Here is a 20373-nt window from a genome sequence, read left to right as displayed (position 1 = left end):
ACATGAATTTCCAGCTAGGTGGCTCTTTCAATGGTGCTGTTGCGGTAAGTTGCCATACGGTGGCTCTAAGTACGTACTAGTCACGCGCACGTTGCATGCCAGAGCGATTTGCTCAGCATACACATGCGCATCCATCCGGTTGTCACCTTCCGCGCAGAACATAAATAGGGCCACAAAGTTCTTTGGCGCATGCTCCAAGTATATCCGAGCAGTGCCGCTACCCGGCATGGGTGGCAAGCCGGGGCCGCGGAAGGCCGCTGGACAAAATCGCGGATACTTCGTGCTTATTGTGTGTGATAGAGGCGTGTCATCCGCTTTCACGGGTCGCGTATACAGGAACGGCGTGGAAAACTCGATATCCATGCGCATAGCAGCATCCATACTTGATACGAGCAGGACATCGGTAAAGCCTGCACGTTTGATCCATTCCATCAGGCGCTCAGTGAAGGATGCACGCATCACTTTCAGCACAGGACTTCGCTGCTGCACAATCGTTATTCCATGGGGGGAGTTGTACACGTCTAGCGGCGTATACACGTCTTCCGATGACATACCAGGCTCTGGAGGTGATATAAACGGAGCGCACGCACTGCCATCAAGGAATCCTACGCGACTGCATTCCAGTGCAGGTGCGTGAATGAGAAGATCCAGAGTCAACTGCGGCACAGAGCCAACGCTGATGGTGGGCAGGATAAGTGTCCTATTTTGAAAGGAGAGCCTTGAAGCATTTCTCACAGGGATGAACAAACCCCTTTCGTTCGAGGAGCTCATATGTAACGGATTACGTTCGTTATCCAACATCAGGAAACCGTAGACTACGTAAATATGTTTATGTACATACAAAATTGCTCGAGTGTGGAGGCAGTTCACTCCAAGATGTAAGTTGGCAGGACTCGAGCTTTCGTGATGTTGCTTTGATACAGGATGTTCGAATGGGAAGTTTTTACTTAATATAAAATTCATGTGCATCCTTCATGAAAGATTGATAGTCAGGTAGTTATACAGAATCAAGGGTCAGGTCGAACTTTGGATGCAGCGGCGGTGGCCGCTGCGGCTTTCAAGTGCTGAAGTTCGCCTGAGCGTTCACACAACGCATAAAATGTGCTCTGCTCGTTGTCAAGGAGTTTGACGGGAGCATCATACTCAACGACGTGCCCATTCGAAAGAACAAGCACTTTGTCGTAATCGATGATTGTCTTGAGTCGGTGTGCAACTGTTAGGATAGTCGCACCAGGTGCCATTTGCTCGCGAATAGTGCGCTGGATGAGGGCATCTGACTCGGCGTCTAAATTTGCTGTGCTTTCATCCAGGATCAGGATCCGGCTCTCGCGCATTTTGAGCAGGCCACGAGCAAGAGACAAGAGCTGTCGCTGTCCTGCACTAAAGTTAGAGCCGCCCTGCTCTACGGCGTCGTCGAGGGATTTGATGACGCTTCCCTCGCCGGGGACATTGGGAGATGAGCCAGGGACGGCGAGCTGGCATCGCTGTAGAGCGAACCACATATCGCCGTCATCTGTGAGACCAAAGGGGTCGAGATTGGATCGGATAGAGCCGCGGAAAAGCTGAGAGTCCTGAGGAATGATGGTAAGACGGCGACGGAGAGACTCGAGGGAGATGGAGGAAATGTCGATGCCATCGATGATGATGGAACCAGACTCGGCTTCGAGGAAGCGGAAGAAGGCAAGGGATAGGGTAGATTTACCACTGCCCGTGCGACCGACAATGCCGACCTTGTGACCGGGCTGGATATCAAACGACACGTTCGAAAGGACGAGCGGGAGCTCTGGGCTGTAGCGGACGGATAGGTCACGGACTTGAATTGGACATGTATCTGTGGGCCAGTGAGCAGGTGGCTTCTTCCCGCCTTGTTGTTCTGATGGGACGTGAAGGTATTCTTGAATCCGTTCGACGGAATTAAGGTTGATCTCGGTGGTGGTATAACGGCGCACAATTCGGAGGACGGTTTGCACAATCAGGACTGCGTAGGCGAGCGTGAAACCAGTTAGAGCGGCGTCGGCACCAGTGATCACAAGCAAGATAGCCGTGGTATAAGTGACGATGGCACCCATAAGATCAACACAAAGTGTAAGCCAGCGATTCTCGTACCATAAGTACAGGAAAGCGCGGTGTGTACGATCGAGCACATGCATGCATCGGCGAATTACACGCTCGCCGTCGCTAAAAGCGCGGATTGTAACGGTGCCCGCTAGCGTTTCACCCAAAAGGGTAAAGAGGGGTGAACGCTCAATACTCTCAATCCGCTTCAGTTGCCGGGATGAGCCTAGGTATAAGGCGCCAATGATATAATACATGACCATCACAAAGCCGGCCATGTATAAAAACTTCGGAGTGGCCCAGCAGATAATACCAAGGATTGCGGCTAATGCAATGGAAGCTTCGATCATCATTCGTAGAGACGGCGTCATGTCTTGGTCAACTGTCTCGACGTCCTTAGATAGCCGGTTCATGATGCGCCCAATTGGCGTAATGTCAAAGAAGCGTGGAGAGGCGTATAGCAGAGCGTGAAGTAAGCGTGCATACAATAAGCGCGATGCTCGCAAAGCGATGTAATACTGTACACAATCACGCAGTGTGGACAAGAGAATGAAAAAGACAACGAGCACAATATAATGCACCAGGTAGTAGAGCGTCGCTTTCTCATGCGGGTCAGTCGGAGCTGCGTAGGCGGAGCGCAGAAAAGCAAGCATAGAGTCCAGTGCATGGAACACAGGGTCTAGCAATGCCTGAGATGCTGAACTGTACGAATTTGCCCACTGCTTGAGCCACGCATTGCTGAAAACGTCAGCCATGCGTACGGATGCATACAGGCTCATGAGCAGCATCCATAGACCAATAGCCACGGACGTATGGACAGCCACTGACCTGGCATACATGAAATAAAGGTCCATGCCGCGTGCTTTACGTTGGATCGATTCAGCACGGGCATTTTGATTTTTACGAGCGCGGCGTTCATTGGCCTCAATCCATTTCGCGTCGTGCACTTTGGACTCCATGCCCTTGTCTTCCGATACTGTGGGCGGCAAAGGACGTGACTGTTCGTCTGGATACTGAATCGTTGAGTTGATGTGACCAGCACGCACAAGATCAGTTGGCGTTCCTTGTGCAGCCACGCGGCCGTGGTCCAAGATCACAGCATACGTAGCGTGAGACAAAACCAGCGGCACGGCATGCGTGACTAGCACGATTGTGCGGCCCCGCGAGAGTGGCCCATGGAAGCAGTGACGGAGCAAGTGTTCACCAGTGTGAGCATCGACTGCGCTAAGCGCATCATCAATCAAGATGTGCTTGGCATACGAGTAGAAAGCGCGCGCTAGAGCAATTCGAGCTTTCTGCCCACCAGATAAAGACGTGCCTTTCTCACCCACCTCTGTCTCGTCATGGTGTTCGAGAATATCGAGATCTGGCTCTAACGCACATGCACGCAGGACCTCGCGGTAGCGTGGCTCATCGTATGCAGAACCAAAAAGAATGTTTTCGCGCACGGTGGTGCCGAGAAGCCAAGCATTTTGGCCACAGTAAGCGGTCGATTCTGTCAGCAGCGTCGTTGGGTCAGCAAGAGTCATACTGCGAGCGGTTGGACACGGCAACACAGTCGAGCCATGAAGTCTGTGTAATTCGCCAAGCAGGGCCAAAAGGAGTGAAGATTTGCCAGAGCCGACAGGGCCAAGAACCATGCTCAATTGACCGACGGGGAATCGGCATGTCAGATTCAGGAGACGAAACGCTTCAGGATCATGTGGATCGTATGCGAATGAGGCATCAAGGAACCCAAGATAGGTTGGATGACGATTGGGTGCTGAGTCATTCATTGTCATGAGCTGATCATACTTGTGCGTGTTTTCAGTACGAAGGAATCCGTCAATACGCCGGACAGATACGACAGCGGCAAGAGCAGAAACAATCATCTCGGGATAATCAGAGAGGGGCATACGAAGCGTCGTGAAGATCGAAAGAGCGGTGAAAGCAGCTTTGGGAGTCAGTGCATGGCCTAGTACGTAGGTATAAGTGCCAAATGTAGCCATTGTAACAACCATCGGCATACCGACAAATATGAAATTGTACGTGATAGACATGAGATTATTACGAGCCAGCATGATTAACTCTCGTGCGCGCGATGCGCGCAAACGCTCAAGAAATGGCGTTTCCCACGCGAAAAACTTGACGGTCTTGATACATGTAAGCACTTCATTCACGAGGTCGAGTCGTGCGTCGGTGGCCTGGAGTATGTGATCCTGCAAACGGACCATGAGCTTTGAAAGCTGTGTCTGTAGAGGCGCAGTAATCAGCAAAACCGACAAGCCCACAAGTGCTGACACACCGAGTAGCCGGAACAGATAGATACAACAAAATATGATAGTGAGAGGGTAGTCGACGAGCGGCTGATGAAGAAACGCGAGAAAAGAGTCGATTTTGAACATGTCAACCGAAAGCAGCGAAGCAATGTGCCCATCGGTCAGACGTTCTGATGAGGAGGACGAGGCGGGCGATGCAAGTGGTGTGCCATGAACGACACGACGGAGAATCTTCGAAAACAGCTCTGTCGACAGGTATGCACGCAGCTCGACAGACTGTGATCGGCCGTGCTGCATGACGTTAATGTCTAGCAGAAACTCGGTGAGTTGAGCAGCAAATAAACAGCTGGCCCAAAAAAGGCCCGCATGCATTGGCGGCGGCCTCGACATGCCGTGAGCATTGGCCTCGTCACGGAGCGTCATGAATGTGAGAAGCTGTGATAAGCAAGCAATTGGCACGACTCGGAAACATGCACGAAGGAACGAGAGCGTCAGTTGATACGTGATACTGGGTCCCAACACATGCCACAAACGGGCAAGAAGCGACTCGCGCTTGGTCCCGGTAGCCAATCGGACCCGTGCTACGATGGTCGCAGCGCGAAACTTGGCAGGGAGTTGCGGAATCGAAGCAAATGTTGTGGGGTGAAAGTATTGTCGCCACACGAACGGTGTCATAAACAAGAAAGTGATGCGGCCGAGCACTGATGTAAACGATTCAGGTGATGGCTCGTCGTTCGACACTTTGGGTTTGAGCTGTGCTGAAGAAGCAGGGTCCATGCCGGTGGAGGAGTGGACGAACCGCAGTTGCTTGACACGGTCTGGCTGAGGAAACATTTGCCGACGAAGCAAGAGTCCCAACAGAACGGCGATCGCAGCAACGCCTTGTACAAGGCCGAGGGTTGAGGCCGTATGCATCCAAGCAGTACGCATGTTCGAGCACATAACGAGCGTATAAGGTAGGGCTAACGCAAGTTTGTGAAAAGACATTGACGTATTTTGCTTCCAAGAATAGATACACACGACACAAGCGAATAAAACATAGAGGCCCCATGAGACATTCCATTCGTACATAGAGACCCATGCCCCTAAGGCATGAAGGCACACAAGAAACGCACACACTCCGACGTCTATCCACGCATGGCCTGCGGTAGGAAGTGAAGCTTCGTATGCAATGGCTTCATGCACGACGGATGACGCCTCATAGAGAATGACAGAGGATTCAGTGTGCAACACATGCTGCGTCGGCGTACTAGGAGAGCCGAGATCATAGTGTGCGGCTTGATCAAGTGAATCAATAGCGCTGTGCGAGTACCGTGTATTTATAAAGCATGCCGCGATAGAAATAGTCACGCCCAATAGAGGCACAGCAGTGTTCAAGACAGCTGTGCGAAAACATGGGCGCCAATCCCGAACGTCCCAAGGTGACCTGATGCAATCCATTCTTGGCAGCGTGGGACGGGCCTTGGTCGAACAAAAGGTAGAATTCCGGAACTTTCTGTGGACGGCGAGCAACGTCAGTTGCTGCGGCGCTTGATACCGCGCGTTGAGTCACAGACAACGACGACGACGCCACACAAAGCCAGTGTGGGAGTAGGCTGCTACGAACATGCAGCAGGTCTATAGCCAACACAGGCCAGAAGCGGCGCCGGGTTTGTCAGCATGTGGAGGTCATCGTGATCGCGCATGTCGAAAGAAGCTGGGGCGACTTGTCGGATTCGCAACTACATTTCTCCACCACTCGACGTGCGCCTGGCACGATGACGACGACTCGCATAGGGACTAGGGTAGCCAGCACAGAGTCAGTTTTACGTGAAAAGAAGTCGAAATAGTCATTGCACGTGAGAGGAGCATGTGAAGCGCCTGGTAAAAGACTATGTATCATATCAAGTAGGCTGGGTGTTTATGCTGCAGCTGGGACGGCACGCTCAGGTGCCAGGATGTTCGACATATGCTCAAGGATGGCATGGACCTCAGGAGGGGCCTGTGGAAGCGGCACCGAATGCGTGCGGAGAAGCTGCGCAAACGTGTACAGCAGGCCCCATGGGTGTGGGCGATGAACGATCAAACGTTCAAGGGAGTACACGCAGAATTTGTTCGCGCACAAACGAGTCGTCCTTCGCGTACAAGACCACAAAGAGCGCGTGGAAGTACGCGGTGTGATGCGACGGATACCGCAGCTGGTTCGCAGCGGCGCTGAGCATCAGATAGTGGCCTTCTGGCTCCATCTCGGGCAGCACGGCATGGTAGAGTTCGACAAGGGGATCGCGGACAGAGCGATTAGCCAGCACATGGTTTGTGCCCTGCAATGCGGTGTGTGCCGTGTACAACACGGCCGCATTGATCAACACTTCGTTGTAGCGCGTGTCTGTGCGGCTGGGCAAGACAAAAGCAGTCTGCGACGTGATGGCCTGTGCCTGCGGGCCATGGCGTGCCGCGCACAAGCTCGTCCAAGCGCTCCAACAGCATGGGCGCAGCGGCTGAGCGCAGCAGGACAGCTCGTGCATCATACTGCATAGCAGGCATGAACTTGGGGTCGGGCCAAGTCACGAGGCGCAAGCTCGTGCTGAAGGGATCAGGCATGCGGACAGTTCGCGGGTAGGCACAGAGAACGAGATTGCGCATTTGGATGCAGACGGGCGGAATGGCGTCACAGAGACTCTGGTGGTGCTCAGCGAGGTATTCGGGGAAGTCGTGCAAGAGAACAAGGAGTAAGCGGAGCGTCGATGTGTATAGCAGACGCGTCGTGTCATGAAGTGCGCCCTGGCGAAGGAAGGGTGCGAGGAAGCGCAGGTGAGCGAGTAAGAGGCGGTGGAATGCAACAGGACCTGCGGCCGTAGCTGCAGCGTTGGAAGACGACGCTGTCGTAGTTGCAGCGGTGCCAGCAACAGACAGCGGCAAGGTCCGGCTCAGTAGCTGCGGCAGAAGCAGGCGGTGCGAAATGAGCGCGATCCACGAGAATGCAAAGCCTGGGAAAAATGCCGGCTGCAAGGTGTGCAATGCATTGGCGATGGCAAGAAGCGCGCCTGGGTAGGCGCCCTGCAACGAGCTCTCTGCGGCGTGTAGGCCATGGAGCATGCTGGAAAAGAGGCGGAAGTACGGCCTTTGTTGGAAGTGGGCACCCATCTGCTCGTGCGACTGAGCCAGGACAAGGACAATAATAGAGAGGATCTTGGATAGGTAGTGGACCTTCGCCTGTTCGTAGTTGGTGCCGCTGGGATCCGCATGGTACTTGATCAGGTAGACAATGAGTTGCGCAAAGGTATCGATCGGCGAGAAGATGCCACTTGCGCGAGTTCCGCCAACCGCATGCTGCTTAGCGTAGTGTCCTACACACACCTCGGTGCACATGCGGAAGAAGAGCGACGACACTTCCTCGCCCTTCAACACATTTTGGCTCTGGAGCTGCGTCACATACTCGATAAACGCCTTCTCCGGGTTCGACGATTGCTGGAACACACGCACCCAGCTTGCAAAGCTGTACGCGAGCTGCTCACGCAGGGGCATAGCGGACTCGGAGCGCGCGAGATCATCCAGCTCGTCCAGCAGCGCCTGGGCTGCAGGCGTGCCGCGCCCATACTGCACGGCCTGCGCAAGGGCACTAAGCAGAGTCGAGAACTGCGCGCGAGTCGCAAGGCCCTCTTGCAGGCACTGGCGCACAAGCTGCGCACTGTAGTCGACGACGGACGGGCGGCACTGTGAGCGAACGAGGAGCTTGGCAAGTTGCTGGTCTTGCTCGACGAGGCCGACCATGTTGGCACGAACGAGCGCTAACGTCACAGGCACGTGGAATTTGCGCTCGTCCTCCGCGTACATGAGCCAAGCTGTGACTTCGCGCGCGACTTTGGGCGACTGTTCACACAGCTGCTCAAGCACAGCCACCCACACTTCGCGGGCGAGATCTGTGCCTGTCTTGTACAGGAGCTGTACGGTTTTCTGCGCGATAAGCAGCACAGTCTCGTCGCGATGTGACGACTGCAGTACAAGCTCCATCAGATGCGGCAAGACTTGGCGCACAAAGTGCGTGCTTGGCAGCGTTGCAAGCGTCGTGGTCTGTGACTCGGTCACTTCCGCGAATAATCGCTCCAGCTCGGCAGCCATGAGCAGGAATCGCTCGAGAGCCTGGGCGGGTGTTAGGATGCCAGGCAGGTCGTCTGTCTCGAGCTCATCTTCCGGACGGGGCACCGTAGGCGCCATCGCAAGTTGCTCGTACACACGCAGCTGTGCAGGCTGCAGTCCGGGCGGGCCGATCCGCAGCATGTCCGGCAGAGTCGTGCTGTAGTGCGAGAGGGCTGTGCCGTCCCAGAAGAGCGCACCACGACCGTGCATCTTGAAGTCGCGCCGCGTCAAATATGCACTAGCGAGGCCTTCATCGACCTTGGCAAGTGCCTTCTCCATCGCTGTCTTTTCAATCACTACGCACGCCAGATCCAAGTTGTCCTGCACGAGCATCAGCAGCGCTTGCTCGGGCAGAGCCTGCTCCGACACCCCGCCGGCAGTAAAGAGCGTGCGTGCATGCGTGAGGATGCTGAGCCGCAGTGGCTCCTTGCATGTCACTAGGGCAAGGCTGCCGGCCATGTTCTGCACCATGTGATGCGCGGCCGAGCGCAGCTTTTGCTCGTCTGGCTCCATAGCAAAGTCCTTGCTGACGAGTTCACGCGTCGAAATCGACGCAATTGTCACACTCCTCTCTACGACGGGTGTGATAATCTCCTGGATCGCCCGTTCCAACGCCACATACATCACACGCTTCCATGCCGCGCTGTTCGCGTATGGTACAATTTGAGGGCTGATGACAATGTACTGTGCCATATTTTGAAGCATCGTCACAAACATGTCATGATACGCCACCGGTTCACTCACACTCAGTTGCTCCATACCAGGGACCAAGTTGCCGTACTCGGCACTGGGTCCTGCAGCGCCCCCCGCAGCAGCAGCAGCAGCCGCGGCGGCCGCTGCTGCGTTGGTGGGCGTTCCAGCTGCTAATGCGGCCGATCCCGGTACATTTGATGCAGCGGCAGCGGCAGCCGCTGCTGCTGCTGCTGCCGCAGATCCTGGAGCAGCGACACCAGCCGCGGCTGTCATACCAGGAGCCAGCGCGGGAGCTACATGCATGGGGAGCTCAGGGCGGCGACCAGGCAAGAGACTCGTGGGCTCGAGTTTCTGCAGGTCAACACGCAGACTCTTACACAGGACCTCAATCTCAAACTTGAGATTCAGCTTCAAATTCGCATACTGGTACAGTTCGACCAGGAGGCGAAGCACAGCCATGAGCCAAGGATTTGGTGGCTGGAAGACGCGCGAGTTTGCGCAGTGTTCCAGCACCTTACATACAAAAGGGATTGCGACAATGAGACGACCAGCCTCGTAGCCCTGTAGAAGCAGATCCTTGAATGCAATCTGGCGATGCAGAATGGGGCGCTGCTGAGCAAGTGTCGTCAGGCCTAGCCAGGATGCTAGGTTCTTGAGGATTGTACGCTCAGACGTGGACTGCATGGTCTTTTCGGCCTCCAGCAAATTCTTGAGTTTCGCGAGCGTTTCATGCAGGGTGTATTTGAAGACGCGTGGCTGCTCAAGGCCACGAAGGAATACTAGGTACAGGTCATGGTTGTTCGGCTCAAGACTCACACGCTCCAGGACGAGGTACCGAGCTAGCCAATGAAGGATCTCAGGCACCACCACTTCACGAGCAGATGCGAGCTTTTCGTCCACGTTCGCAAGGGACATGTTGTTAATAAGAAAGAGCAGCTTGTCGGACTCACTCTCATCGGGCTTCCGCTGCGAATCAGCGGGCAGGCCATCGGGCTCGATCGCCGGAAATACGGCATCTTCAGCTGGTGGGATCTTGCCACTTTTTGCGGCAATGAGTGCCTGGTTTACAGTCGCAATCATCTCAGGGTGTGACTGTGTGAGTGTGGGGAGCGACAAGAGTACCTGACAGAATTGCGGCCACTCTGGCAGCCGTTTCTGGAAGCGGAGAAGCGCCTGCAAACCAAAGTGGAAGAAGGTGGACTCTGGTGGCGACTCGAGTGCATCGACAACGTATCGGATCGCAATGCCGAGTGGGATCGCCTCGATCAGGCGGTACTGGATGAGCGCGCCAAACACAACCGCGGTCATTAGTAGTTCGCGTGGCGGATAGTACAGCTCGAACCAGCGATGTTCGTCAAAGAGTGTATGTACCATGCACGCAAACAACTGCTGCTCATGAGCGTCGTCCGAGTGCTTGCAACGTCGCAGCAGGGCAATAATGTCATCGACGCTCACCTTCTCCTCGTACATCTGCCGATACCACGAATCTGCCTCGCGGTGCACATCCTTAGTGAACGTGGTGACGCTCAGTCCAGGCTCTGGTGCATTGGGGCCTGGCGTCAGTGTCATGAGCCGCGGGTGCAGCTGCAGACACATGTTCCTAGCGATTTTGAAATGCTCAATTTCCTTTGGCGTCATTGCGTCGCCGAAGCCACGCAGCACACGCAAGATCGTTGCGACTTGCTGCACGTGCAGGGGCACAAACGTCGGCTCCGCCTGTGGATCACGGCGCAAGAGATCCTCCCTGATCTTGCTGTCAAGATAATCAAGCGTGGCTGTGATAGGCTGTGCGTCGGGTGCGGTCGACGAAATCAACTCTTCCAGCCAAGACTCAAGCGGAAGCACATCGCGGCGGGCCGCCAATGCGGCTGCATCGAGTGCAAACGCCAATGGCCGCTGGGAAACGAGATGACTGACCATGCCAAGCTCCTGTGCGACGTCGACGATGCGTGTCATGTGCAACGGGCTCTCCACGTACAAGCGCTTGAATGCGTCCATGAGCAGCACCGGCTGCGTGCGCCAAAGGTGCCGGAACACGAGCTGATGAGCGGGGTGACCTGCCAGAAACATAGCTAGCAGTTTCGTCACCAGCTCCGTGTGGACGACGTTAGTCGTCGACGGCAACAAAACAAGGCCAAGCAACACACATTCCGCGTTCATCTGAATGGCGCGCTCCAAGATCGCTGTTACAGGGCGACCGACTTCGGCACTATCTTCCGCACCTGACGCACTGCTAGCCAGGTCCATAAGTGTCTCAATCAGGTCTAGACTGTTCCACACGCTCTCTGAGGCGGCTTGCGCCTGCATCTGAACGGGCCCTGGCGCATCTTGGAAATCGCTCGGGACCACGATCTGCCGCGCTGTCACGTCTTTCATTGAAAAGTGTGTCGCATTCGACAGGAGAAGGGAGTACAGGATCTGCAGCTGCCGCGACCGGTGCGTCCATACGCCCCAGAGCGCGCTGAACGTCGTGCGCGGATCTGGTGTGCCGTGGATCCAGTCACAGAGCGCCACACCAAGTTGGTCGCTGGGCACGAGCACAAGCGGATCCAGCTCGTCAAGTCCACGCACAATCGCTTGCCAATCGAGCGTGCTTTTGTAGGCGGCAAGGGCCTGTGGCAACAAGGCAAAGTTTGTTGCGAGACGCAATGTTGAGGCAGAAAGCAACTGACCCAGCAGTGCCGAAACATCTGCATTCGATGGTTCTGTAAATGCGCAGTGTTTGATAAGCAGGCCGAGATTGTCAGCTGTGATGGGCTTTTCACCCAGATCAAGAAGCTGCTCGCCCAGAGGTTTGAATGGAAGCTGTGGGACTACGCTACTCAATGCTTGAGCAACTGTATCTTGGAAAGTGTCACACAGACGCGCAACGAGTTGCACGCGCTGGGAGCGATCGAGGACAGGTGGCTGATTTGGGTCTTCATCGCGTAAGAGCGAGACAAGAAATTGGGCCATGTGTGACTGCGACACATCGACAGCAGCCGACTCGGCAATGTGTTCAGAAAGCTTGTCAAACAAGACGGTGCCATTGACATCTGACGGCACTGACAGCCATGTCCCTTGCAGACTGTGAAACATGGCGGTTGCAGTCACAGTGGCGGTGTTTGCCAATGTGTGTGAAGGAGAAGTTGTGCTCTCAGCGACGTTGGCAGCAGACCACGTGGGGTAGCGTAAGAGCTGATCTAAAAGAGCGCGAGAAGAGTCGCTGGACGCGTGCGCAGCAGCGCGTCGTACCTCACTGGTAACGAAGGCGGGTTGGACTCGTGCTTCACGGCAGAGCGTGTCAAGTTCCTCGCGTGTCTGAGCCAAGTTACTGTCCGACAGCTGCCACACTAAAAACTGCGTGTGGCGCTGGGCAATGGCAAGGGATTCCGCGTCTTTTTCTGGCGGCGTACTTCGACGCTGGGCGTCGTCGTCACTCTCAAGTGGACGCTTCTTTCTTGCCTGTAAGCGAAGTGATTGCGCAATCGGCGAGAAGCGGACCACTGTTGTGTTAACTGTTCGGGGGTGTACACACAGCCTCTTGCCGCTGGTTCAATCTCGTTTCGTCTTGCCTGTGGGAGGAGACAAGGCAGCAGCGGCCGACAAGGGCGGATTCGACCGACAATCGAGAGACAGCTGACGTAGCCACCCTTCCCACCCTCTCCCCTCCCCTTCTACCCCCTTCATTTGATATTCGGCCGAGAGACGCGTTCAAACGCGCCCGCCATCACGATCGAAAGCGGGGGAATAGGACGCCCAAGGATTGTACTACTTGGCCAGAGGAGAATCTGTGTGATTGCTCATTGTACAAGCCACGTCGTGGGCATGCGGATTGTGCAGATTAGCTAGCGTTGATGCTATACAAATGCGCGAATAGCTAGAATGACGGATGAAAATGTGCAGGCAACGGCGAGGACCAGCACTCTCACTCCTGTTGGTCACACTTATCGCAGCCCCCGCCGGACGGGGCGGCTTTTACGGGACGAACGTTAGGTACGCCAAGAAGCAGAGCGCTGAGCGTCGCAATCGCAAGCATGTACACTAAGAAGAGGTTTGCCATGACGAAATGCGTGATAGACTGGCCAATTTCAAGCCAGCTACCCTCGTCACGGATTGCGAAGAAAAAGTTCAATGCAAGCACATCACCAGCGATTGCTGCGACTAACAGCGGAATGTGTACATCACGCAGGCCGAGACCGCTCGCAACAATCGAGATGCGATACGAAACGGGCGCCAATGCGCGCGTTTCCACAGGCTGCATACAAGTCGCGGCTAGCACACACGAAAGCAGCACGAATGGGATCACAAGCTTCAGCACGAGCAGAGCTGCCATGAGGAACGGACTAAACACCGGCACGAGTCGATACACCGGTGACAGATAGAAACTGGAGATTGATGCGACATTGCCTGTGCCGAAGGAAGCCAACATGCAGCAGGAAAAAGTACATGAGACCCAAACGTAAATCGTCCAAGATCATATTGCGCGGCAGGAAGCGTCACGGCCTTCGTCACACACAGTGTCTCTTGCGAGGCAGCCGTGGAACAAGTCTTGCTTCGCATGCGAACGGTCCGGTCGCGTGCCAGCTCTGCTTCCATGTGTCCCCATATGAGGATAAGCAACGTGTAGCATGCATAAAAAAGCACCTCATCACGCAGAGACAGCAGAACAAACACCGGTGCAAACCCAAATACCAGTAGCACCAAGCGCTCGCGGACCGGCTGTGTAAGCGAGCCACGAGCGCGCTGGAAGCCATGCACCAATGGTACACATATCGAGACTAGTATGATGACCCAAGCAGTCATCTGATTGAGCCATGGCAGGCCTTGTTTTGCTGCGAGCGAGCGTGCCGATGAAGCAGTCACGCATATAGAGAGAACGAGGCATACGAGCTCGATGCCTAGAGCTTGGCGTGTGCGTGGCCAGAACGCATCGAAGCCAGGCTCTTTTTCATTCTCTTGCGCGGCGATGACATGGAGCTCCTCGACTGTGCGTGCATGCATCATTGCGTATGCGTGTCGATCACGTCCAAGGTAGTCTGGCGGCATGAGGAACGTGCGCGGCATTGCATACACAAGCAAACCAAGAGCAAGCAAGATCATGCCGCCGCACGTGAGGAGAAGAATGCTTTCGTCTTTTTCGGTCGGCAGAGACATGAACCAACCGGTTCCTGCACAACAAAGGGCGTTCAAAAAGATGCCGATTTGATGACCCTCCTTGAATGACATGGGCGATGCAAATGGTAGGAAGAAGCCCAGAAATAGCAGAATGGCCGCCCACGTGAGACGATGCATGTAACCATACACCATGACTTCCAGAACCGCGAGGCAGGCCACCACATAGATACTCGCCTTCACGTACGTCCACACAGATGATGTCTGCTTGAGCAGATCGAGCAGCAGGTGCACGCGGGAAGCAAAGAGAATCCAAATCGCACCACAGGCACCACTATACACAAAGTACATCCATGGCGCACGATCCAAAAAGAACTTGCTCCAGTATGCAGCGAGCAGCGCAACGGCCGCTGACATGGCCCGGGTATTCAGCTGCGGCATAGCATGCAATGACTTCTCATCAGCATATTCCGCAAGGAACGTCAGTCCATACAACAAGAGTCCCAAGTAGCCCAGCACGACGATAGTGCTGAGGATCATCGCGTCATACTGGTGCAAGTACTTTGCACCAGCCAGAGCATCATGTGCCAGCGTCTCGCTTTCTTCTATAGCGACGTCAAACTCGCCATCGCGGATGACTTGCTCAGCATCAGCGATGCGAGCTGCACCAGGCATGCTACCGTCATCCTTACTCTGCAGTGGTGCATACGGGCGGAAATGACGCATACGCTGCGCACGCTCTGAATACTTGACACGATACACTTCCAGCAGCTGCTTCGCCGTAGCTAGAGCCGCACGCGCTCGATAATCAATCGGTGCATCGAGTAAGTCGAGTGGCAGACGGCCTTCCGCATTCGCTGGCACTGGCACTCCGAGCCAGGCGGCCATGAGTGGCGCAAGATCCGCCTGTTCTACATCGCGCCGCGCCACATAGTCGAGGCCCCAGTGTCTCTCGTAAGACGTACGCCACAGCTGGCGATTGGGCAAGAAACGCGCATGAGGGACGCCAGCGCCCCATGCAACGAGAGGTGTGCGCGTGTTATCTGGATCGCCGTCGCCATGGTTCCCGATTCGACTCATCCCGTGATCCGCCGTGACCAGGAACGCCGTCTTGTCATCTGCAAAGTAATCTTTGAACAATTGAGCGATCTCGCGCACGATAGCATCGACGACAATCGTATTGCCGATGTATTCCGGGGACATGGGTCGATACGTGTGCCCTGTAGTATCAAGGCCAAGTAAATGCAAGAAAAACACCGTCTTAGGGTTGCGTAGCTGGGCGTCAACAGTTTCGTTGGCCTTGCCACGCTCAAACAAATCATGCATGCGTCGCAGGACCCACGTATCGAGCTCGATTGCGTCCTTTGTAAAGTCTTCTTCCTCTTCATCATACACTTCCCATTCAACACGTTCTTGTGATGTTCCTAGCATAAACATGGGTACAATATCGGGAGAACCATAAGCATACGTGAACGATGATTGGTTCACGAGCGAGTCAAATGCCAAAGGGTTGATTTTCCAGCCTGATTCAAGAAAAGACGACAGAGAAAGAAAGGAAAAGAAAAAGACGGGGTTCGCACGAAAAAAAAAGGCATGTCAGTATATTCGATCCGCGACTTTGCATTATCACAAACCTTTGGTCACAGCACTCATATCCTCGTACATGCCAGCAATAAGGGCCACATGCCCCGGCCGGCTCTCCGTCGGGACACGCGTATGACTTACACCATAGATTCCGGGACCCCTCGCCACAGAGCGCAAGAAGGGCGCAGCATATGCGTACAAAGGTCGTGTGATGTTCGTTGCATCCACTTCATCCCGAGAAAATGCGGCCGGATATGTGCCGTTGTACACGAGCTGATCGCCTGCAGCGGCTTGCTGCGCCCATGAAGGCAGCGCTGTAGTGATGTGCCGCTGAAATAAAGTGTCTGCACGTAAACCGTCTGCGACTATGAGAACAAGCCGCTCAGCTGGCGACTCGTATGCCCACGGTGCATCTGGTACGGCATGTGTCGCATCAAATCGATTTGGCGGGTGCACGACGGGCGAATGGAAGTATACATCAAAAATGGACCATGTAAAAATAAGATGAAAAACCAGAGATACGAAAAAAAACTCCAATCGTCGTACGATGGATGATGGCGCTCGTTGTGGCGGCTTCGTTAGTGCCGATGTTCTGGACATGGCAAGCAGATGACTACGCGAAGCTTGACACGCGAGGAGTAGTCTGTGTCACACCGCTCAGACAATACTTTCCAAACTCGACAGAGTCTTTGCGTACAAGAAAGTTGGCTACGCCGCCCCGCACCGCTTCGTGCCTTACCGCTCGACGTAACTATCCACCAACAGCACACCAACGTTGTGTGCGTGTAAGCAGCGCAGGCACGCACACATACGCGTCCGGTCAGTCTGTGCACGTGGCAATTGCAATCACACGCGCATCCAACCAACAAACTTTCACATAAGCCTAATTTCGACTACGAGATGTGCCCAGCTGGTCGTTCCTGAGCACGTGCCGCCTCCGCTTGCCAAACGCGATCGAGATTGGACGATTCCTCCTCAGCTAACCTGTGCTGCTGCTCCATTTCCTGCCGAGCCGACTGGTGCTCGATCGTCTCGGAGCGCAGCCGGTTGATCATACGGATACCATTCACAGCCTTGCGGAAAGTACGTTTTGCATTGAATGCGTTCTTGATATCGGGCAAGAGATCGCGCTGTACTGTGTCGAGGCTTGTCGATACATTAGCCAGCCATGGATGCTGCAGTGCCTCCTTAGCTGTCATACGAGTTTCTGGGTTGATCGTCAATAAGCGACAGATAAAGTCGCGAGCCTCTTGCGAGACACCTTGCCAATATATTTCCGGCTCAAAGCGGAAATCAGCCGTGAGGATACGCTGAATTTCATCCTTTTGTGAGTCATGGTCAAATGGCGTATAACCACACAAGAGGAAGTATGTAATCACGCCCAGAGCCCCTGTACCAATTTGTTAGCACTCCATACCGTGAATCTTTGTTGCTTGAAGCTACACATACACATATCCACAGGTTTTCCATGTCCACTGGGAGCGTTGTTAGGATTCGCACACACAGCCGGGATAGACCGGGGCTTATTTCATACGTACGTCTTTTTGAAAATTTCAGGTGCCATGTAACCAGGCGTACCACATGTAGTGCTTAGCACATCCATCTTATCTTGATCCAACATTCGTGACAGACCAAAGTCGGCAATTAGAAGATCTGCATGCTCAGATCGATCACGGAACAGCAAATTCTCTGGCTTCAAGTCGCGATGTACGACGTCTCGATCATGAAGAAATTCTACAGCCTTTGTCACTGTTCGCACAATATGCGCTGCATCCTTTTCATAGTAACTGCCACGTTCACAAATTCGGTCAAATAGTTCGCCACCTTGGCACAAATCCGTCACAAGATACAGGTTGTTCATCGTCTCAAAGTAGTCCACCAAAGAAACGACGCCGCTGTTTTCTTGTGACACACGTTTCAAAGATGCGATTTCATTGCGTACCATATGTTCGCGACCGCGCATCAACTGCTTGCTGATCACCTTACACGCATAGTATTTGCCAGTCTCGATGTGAACGGCCTCCTTCACTACCGCGTATGTCCCTTGTCCGAGCGTGCGTCCCGTCTTATAAGCACATGGTACTGTGACAGGTCTTTGGTTATGAGCCATTTTTATTGTTTAAAGTTAGATCAACCGTCAGATGAGCCGCACAATGTCCTTGTGGGGTGAGAAAGCCTCTCTCGAACGACTCCAGATGCCGTCAGTTGTAGGGAAAGTGGTCCCTGTGTCAACGAGCCTAGCCACCTGCTTTAATCACGTGTTTTCCCCCACAGGCTGTAAATGGTGTGGAGGAATGACCACCGCCCCTGTCATTTTTGTACAACATTACCACGCGCCGCGCAGGCGAAAGCGCCACGTGCAAGTGTATGTATGTGTGAGTTTCATCTCTGAGCTGATCCACTTGGTGTGTTGGTTTCTCGAGCGCCCTGCTTCGCATGGACTTTTTTGGCCAGCGCGGCAAGCCGTCGAGGCCCGGCCAACGCCCTGCCTCGATTGTCACAACTACAACCACAACAGCTCGAGTGCAAACATCTCAGATACCTACAACACATAAAAAACCACCTCTTGCGCGACACAATGCATTACCAGATGCTGTGAAAAAGCGCATCGAGCGTGACCGGATAGCGGCACACAAAGCGACCGGAAATGATGCCAATAATACGCACACTGTGCGCGATTCGAATAGCATGCAAGCTACATATGAACAGCCGAAAAAACGAGCGAAAACATCATCAGCGCCACGTGAGCGCACTAATCGGTTTCGCCGTTCTCCTATCAAGGAAGATGACGACCACTCCGATGACGCTAGTGGTTCGAATCTGGAACACATCACCCACAAAACACGTCCTATACCATCTCGATCAAAGTTTGAATACCATGTTCCCCGTGAGATCCTCGATGTCCCTGGCTACAACCCCCTTTCCGAGGAAGTGCGTGTGAATAAGGCGCCAACTATAAGCAGCCGCGCTCTGGTCGAGGCCTCTGGTGCTGAATACGAACTTTGTACGTGTTCTATTCTTGACATTGCTAACGACTTGTTTTGGGGCTGCACAGACTTTGAGAATCTTGATCGCGACACCGTTGTGATACTTGAATATCCAGCATCTGAAGCCGTGGAAGAATTCACACTTCTTGTACCGAAGGAGGTTGACGAATATGACCCAATCTCAGATTTGCTGAGTGCCGTGGGTGTCATGGTCGCACATTACGTGCCGTCAGACATGCAAGCTGAGTTTGGCTCACTGGAAAGCCTGGAAACAAGCAGCAACGCAGGGATGCCGCTAAAAAAAACGGTCGGCGCCTCGCTTCCCATGAAAAATGCTGGTGAATTTGATCATGCATCACCACCACCTCTGGATGATGAGCCTATCCTTCGTGCTTTCTCAAAAGCGCGAAACCGCCGGAACGGGCCACTATTTGTTCGCACGCTTGACCGCTTCAACGCGAAGATGCGACAGTTGAAAAAGGACGGCATTCTTGCTGCTCATGTTCAGTGGCTCGGCCAAACACATGGCGTGCCACAACATGTGTGGCGCATTATCCAAGAACAGGTATATGCGCGAGTTGTCGCGCCGCATGTCGGTAAACTGAAACAATATGAAGCCTTTTCTGATCATGTGTATGGAGAAATGCTTCCGCCTTTTCTAAGTGAGATTGCCCGTGTCGCCAACATGGGTCCATCGTCGGTCTTTGTGGATTTGGGCAGTGGCATAGGCAACTTGCTTGTCCAGGCTTCGCTGCAGACAGGTTGTGAGGCATATGGCTGTGAATATATGCAGGTTCCCAGCGAGCTCGCTACGCGGCAGATCATGGAAGCGACGCATCGCTGGCGCATGTGGCTTTTATGCGGCGGCCGGCGGCTCGAAGCGTGGCATGAAGACTTTACGGACTCAGAACATGTGAGAAATGTGTTGCGACGCGCTGATGTCGTGTTGGTAAATAAGTGAGTCACAACCTAACCAATGAGGCTTCTTTACTTACTCGTCCCGTCTCTCTTCGCAGCTATGCATTCCGCCCACAGACAAACGACACGTTATCGTTGCAGTTCCTAGATCTGAAGGATGGCGCGCAAATATTTTCTCTCCGGCCATTTGTTCCGACAGATTTCCGCCTTTCGGAACGCACCCTCTCGAGTCCTCAAGCGATTCTCCGCATGGAACAGCGCCCTTATACGCGCGGATGCGTGAGTTGGACGGCCGGTGGCGGTGTATACTACGTCCACACGGTGGATCGAAGTCTTGTGCGGGATTTCGTTGCGCGTCATGAACAAGAAGACAAAGGCCTGTTACAGTGACGTAGGAACTTTGGTTTTTGCATCAGTAGCTTGTCGTTTGACGTACACCATGCATATTCGCTGTTGGACGTCAAAGCGGGCACACGCCACCGAAATGGGGCGTGCCCAGAAGGCAGTTCGTTTACTGGTACACCTTCGGCTTGCAAGAGATGCGCTTGTCGATCAGCCCCAATACCTCCATCACCACGCTCCGCAATTTCACCGTTCGAGCGGACGACGCGGTGCCAGGGAACTTGGTCACTCTGCAAGAATTTCAGCGCAGCGCCAACCATCCGCGA

General features: G+C 54.1%; 6 protein-coding genes across 6 annotated transcripts; 1 reads left to right on the top strand and 5 right to left on the bottom strand.

Moving 5' to 3' along the window:
• Positions 1 to 27: 27 nt before the first annotated feature.
• On the bottom strand, positions 28 to 552 carry MGL_1914 (uncharacterized protein; the record flags this gene model as incomplete). The annotated part of the gene is made up of 1 exon (XM_001730863.1): positions 28 to 552. One exon carries the CDS (start codon positions 550 to 552, stop codon positions 28 to 30), a length of 525 nt encoding a protein of 174 aa, XP_001730915.1.
• A 455-nt stretch (positions 553 to 1007) lies between these two features.
• MGL_1913 (uncharacterized protein) lies at positions 1008 to 5255 on the bottom strand (the record flags this gene model as incomplete). Its single annotated transcript, XM_001730862.1, has 1 exon — positions 1008 to 5255. The coding sequence occupies one exon, from the start codon at positions 5253 to 5255 to the stop codon at positions 1008 to 1010; it is 4248 nt and encodes a 1415-aa protein (XP_001730914.1).
• A 1335-nt stretch (positions 5256 to 6590) lies between these two features.
• On the bottom strand, positions 6591 to 12200 carry MGL_1912 (uncharacterized protein; the record flags this gene model as incomplete). The annotated part of the gene is made up of 1 exon (XM_001730861.1): positions 6591 to 12200. One exon carries the CDS (start codon positions 12198 to 12200, stop codon positions 6591 to 6593), a length of 5610 nt encoding a protein of 1869 aa, XP_001730913.1.
• A 1215-nt stretch (positions 12201 to 13415) lies between these two features.
• On the bottom strand, positions 13416 to 16400 carry MGL_1911 (uncharacterized protein; the record flags this gene model as incomplete). Its single annotated transcript, XM_001730860.1, has 2 exons — positions 13416 to 15739; positions 15851 to 16400. The coding sequence occupies 2 exons, from the start codon at positions 16398 to 16400 to the stop codon at positions 13416 to 13418; spliced, it is 2874 nt and encodes a 957-aa protein (XP_001730912.1).
• Positions 16401 to 16693: 293 nt separating this feature from the next.
• MGL_1910 (uncharacterized protein) lies at positions 16694 to 17910 on the bottom strand (the record flags this gene model as incomplete). The annotated part of the gene is made up of 3 exons (XM_001730859.1): positions 16694 to 17190; positions 17250 to 17275; positions 17339 to 17910. 3 exons carry the CDS (start codon positions 17908 to 17910, stop codon positions 16694 to 16696), a joined length of 1095 nt encoding a protein of 364 aa, XP_001730911.1.
• Positions 17911 to 18236: 326 nt separating this feature from the next.
• MGL_1909 (uncharacterized protein) lies at positions 18237 to 19748 on the top strand (the record flags this gene model as incomplete). The annotated part of the gene is made up of 1 exon (XM_001730858.1): positions 18237 to 19748. The coding sequence occupies one exon, from the start codon at positions 18237 to 18239 to the stop codon at positions 19746 to 19748; it is 1512 nt and encodes a 503-aa protein (XP_001730910.1).
• Between the last annotated feature and the right edge of the window lie 625 nt (positions 19749 to 20373).

Source organism: Malassezia globosa (assembly GCF_000181695.2).
Source record: "Malassezia globosa CBS 7966 chromosome Unknown mgl_sf_4.1, whole genome shotgun sequence".
Classification (NCBI taxonomy): Eukaryota; Fungi; Basidiomycota; class Malasseziomycetes; order Malasseziales; family Malasseziaceae; genus Malassezia; species Malassezia globosa.
The sequence above is the reverse complement of the archived record's forward strand: the minus strand, read 5'-3'. Positions and strand labels throughout refer to the sequence as shown.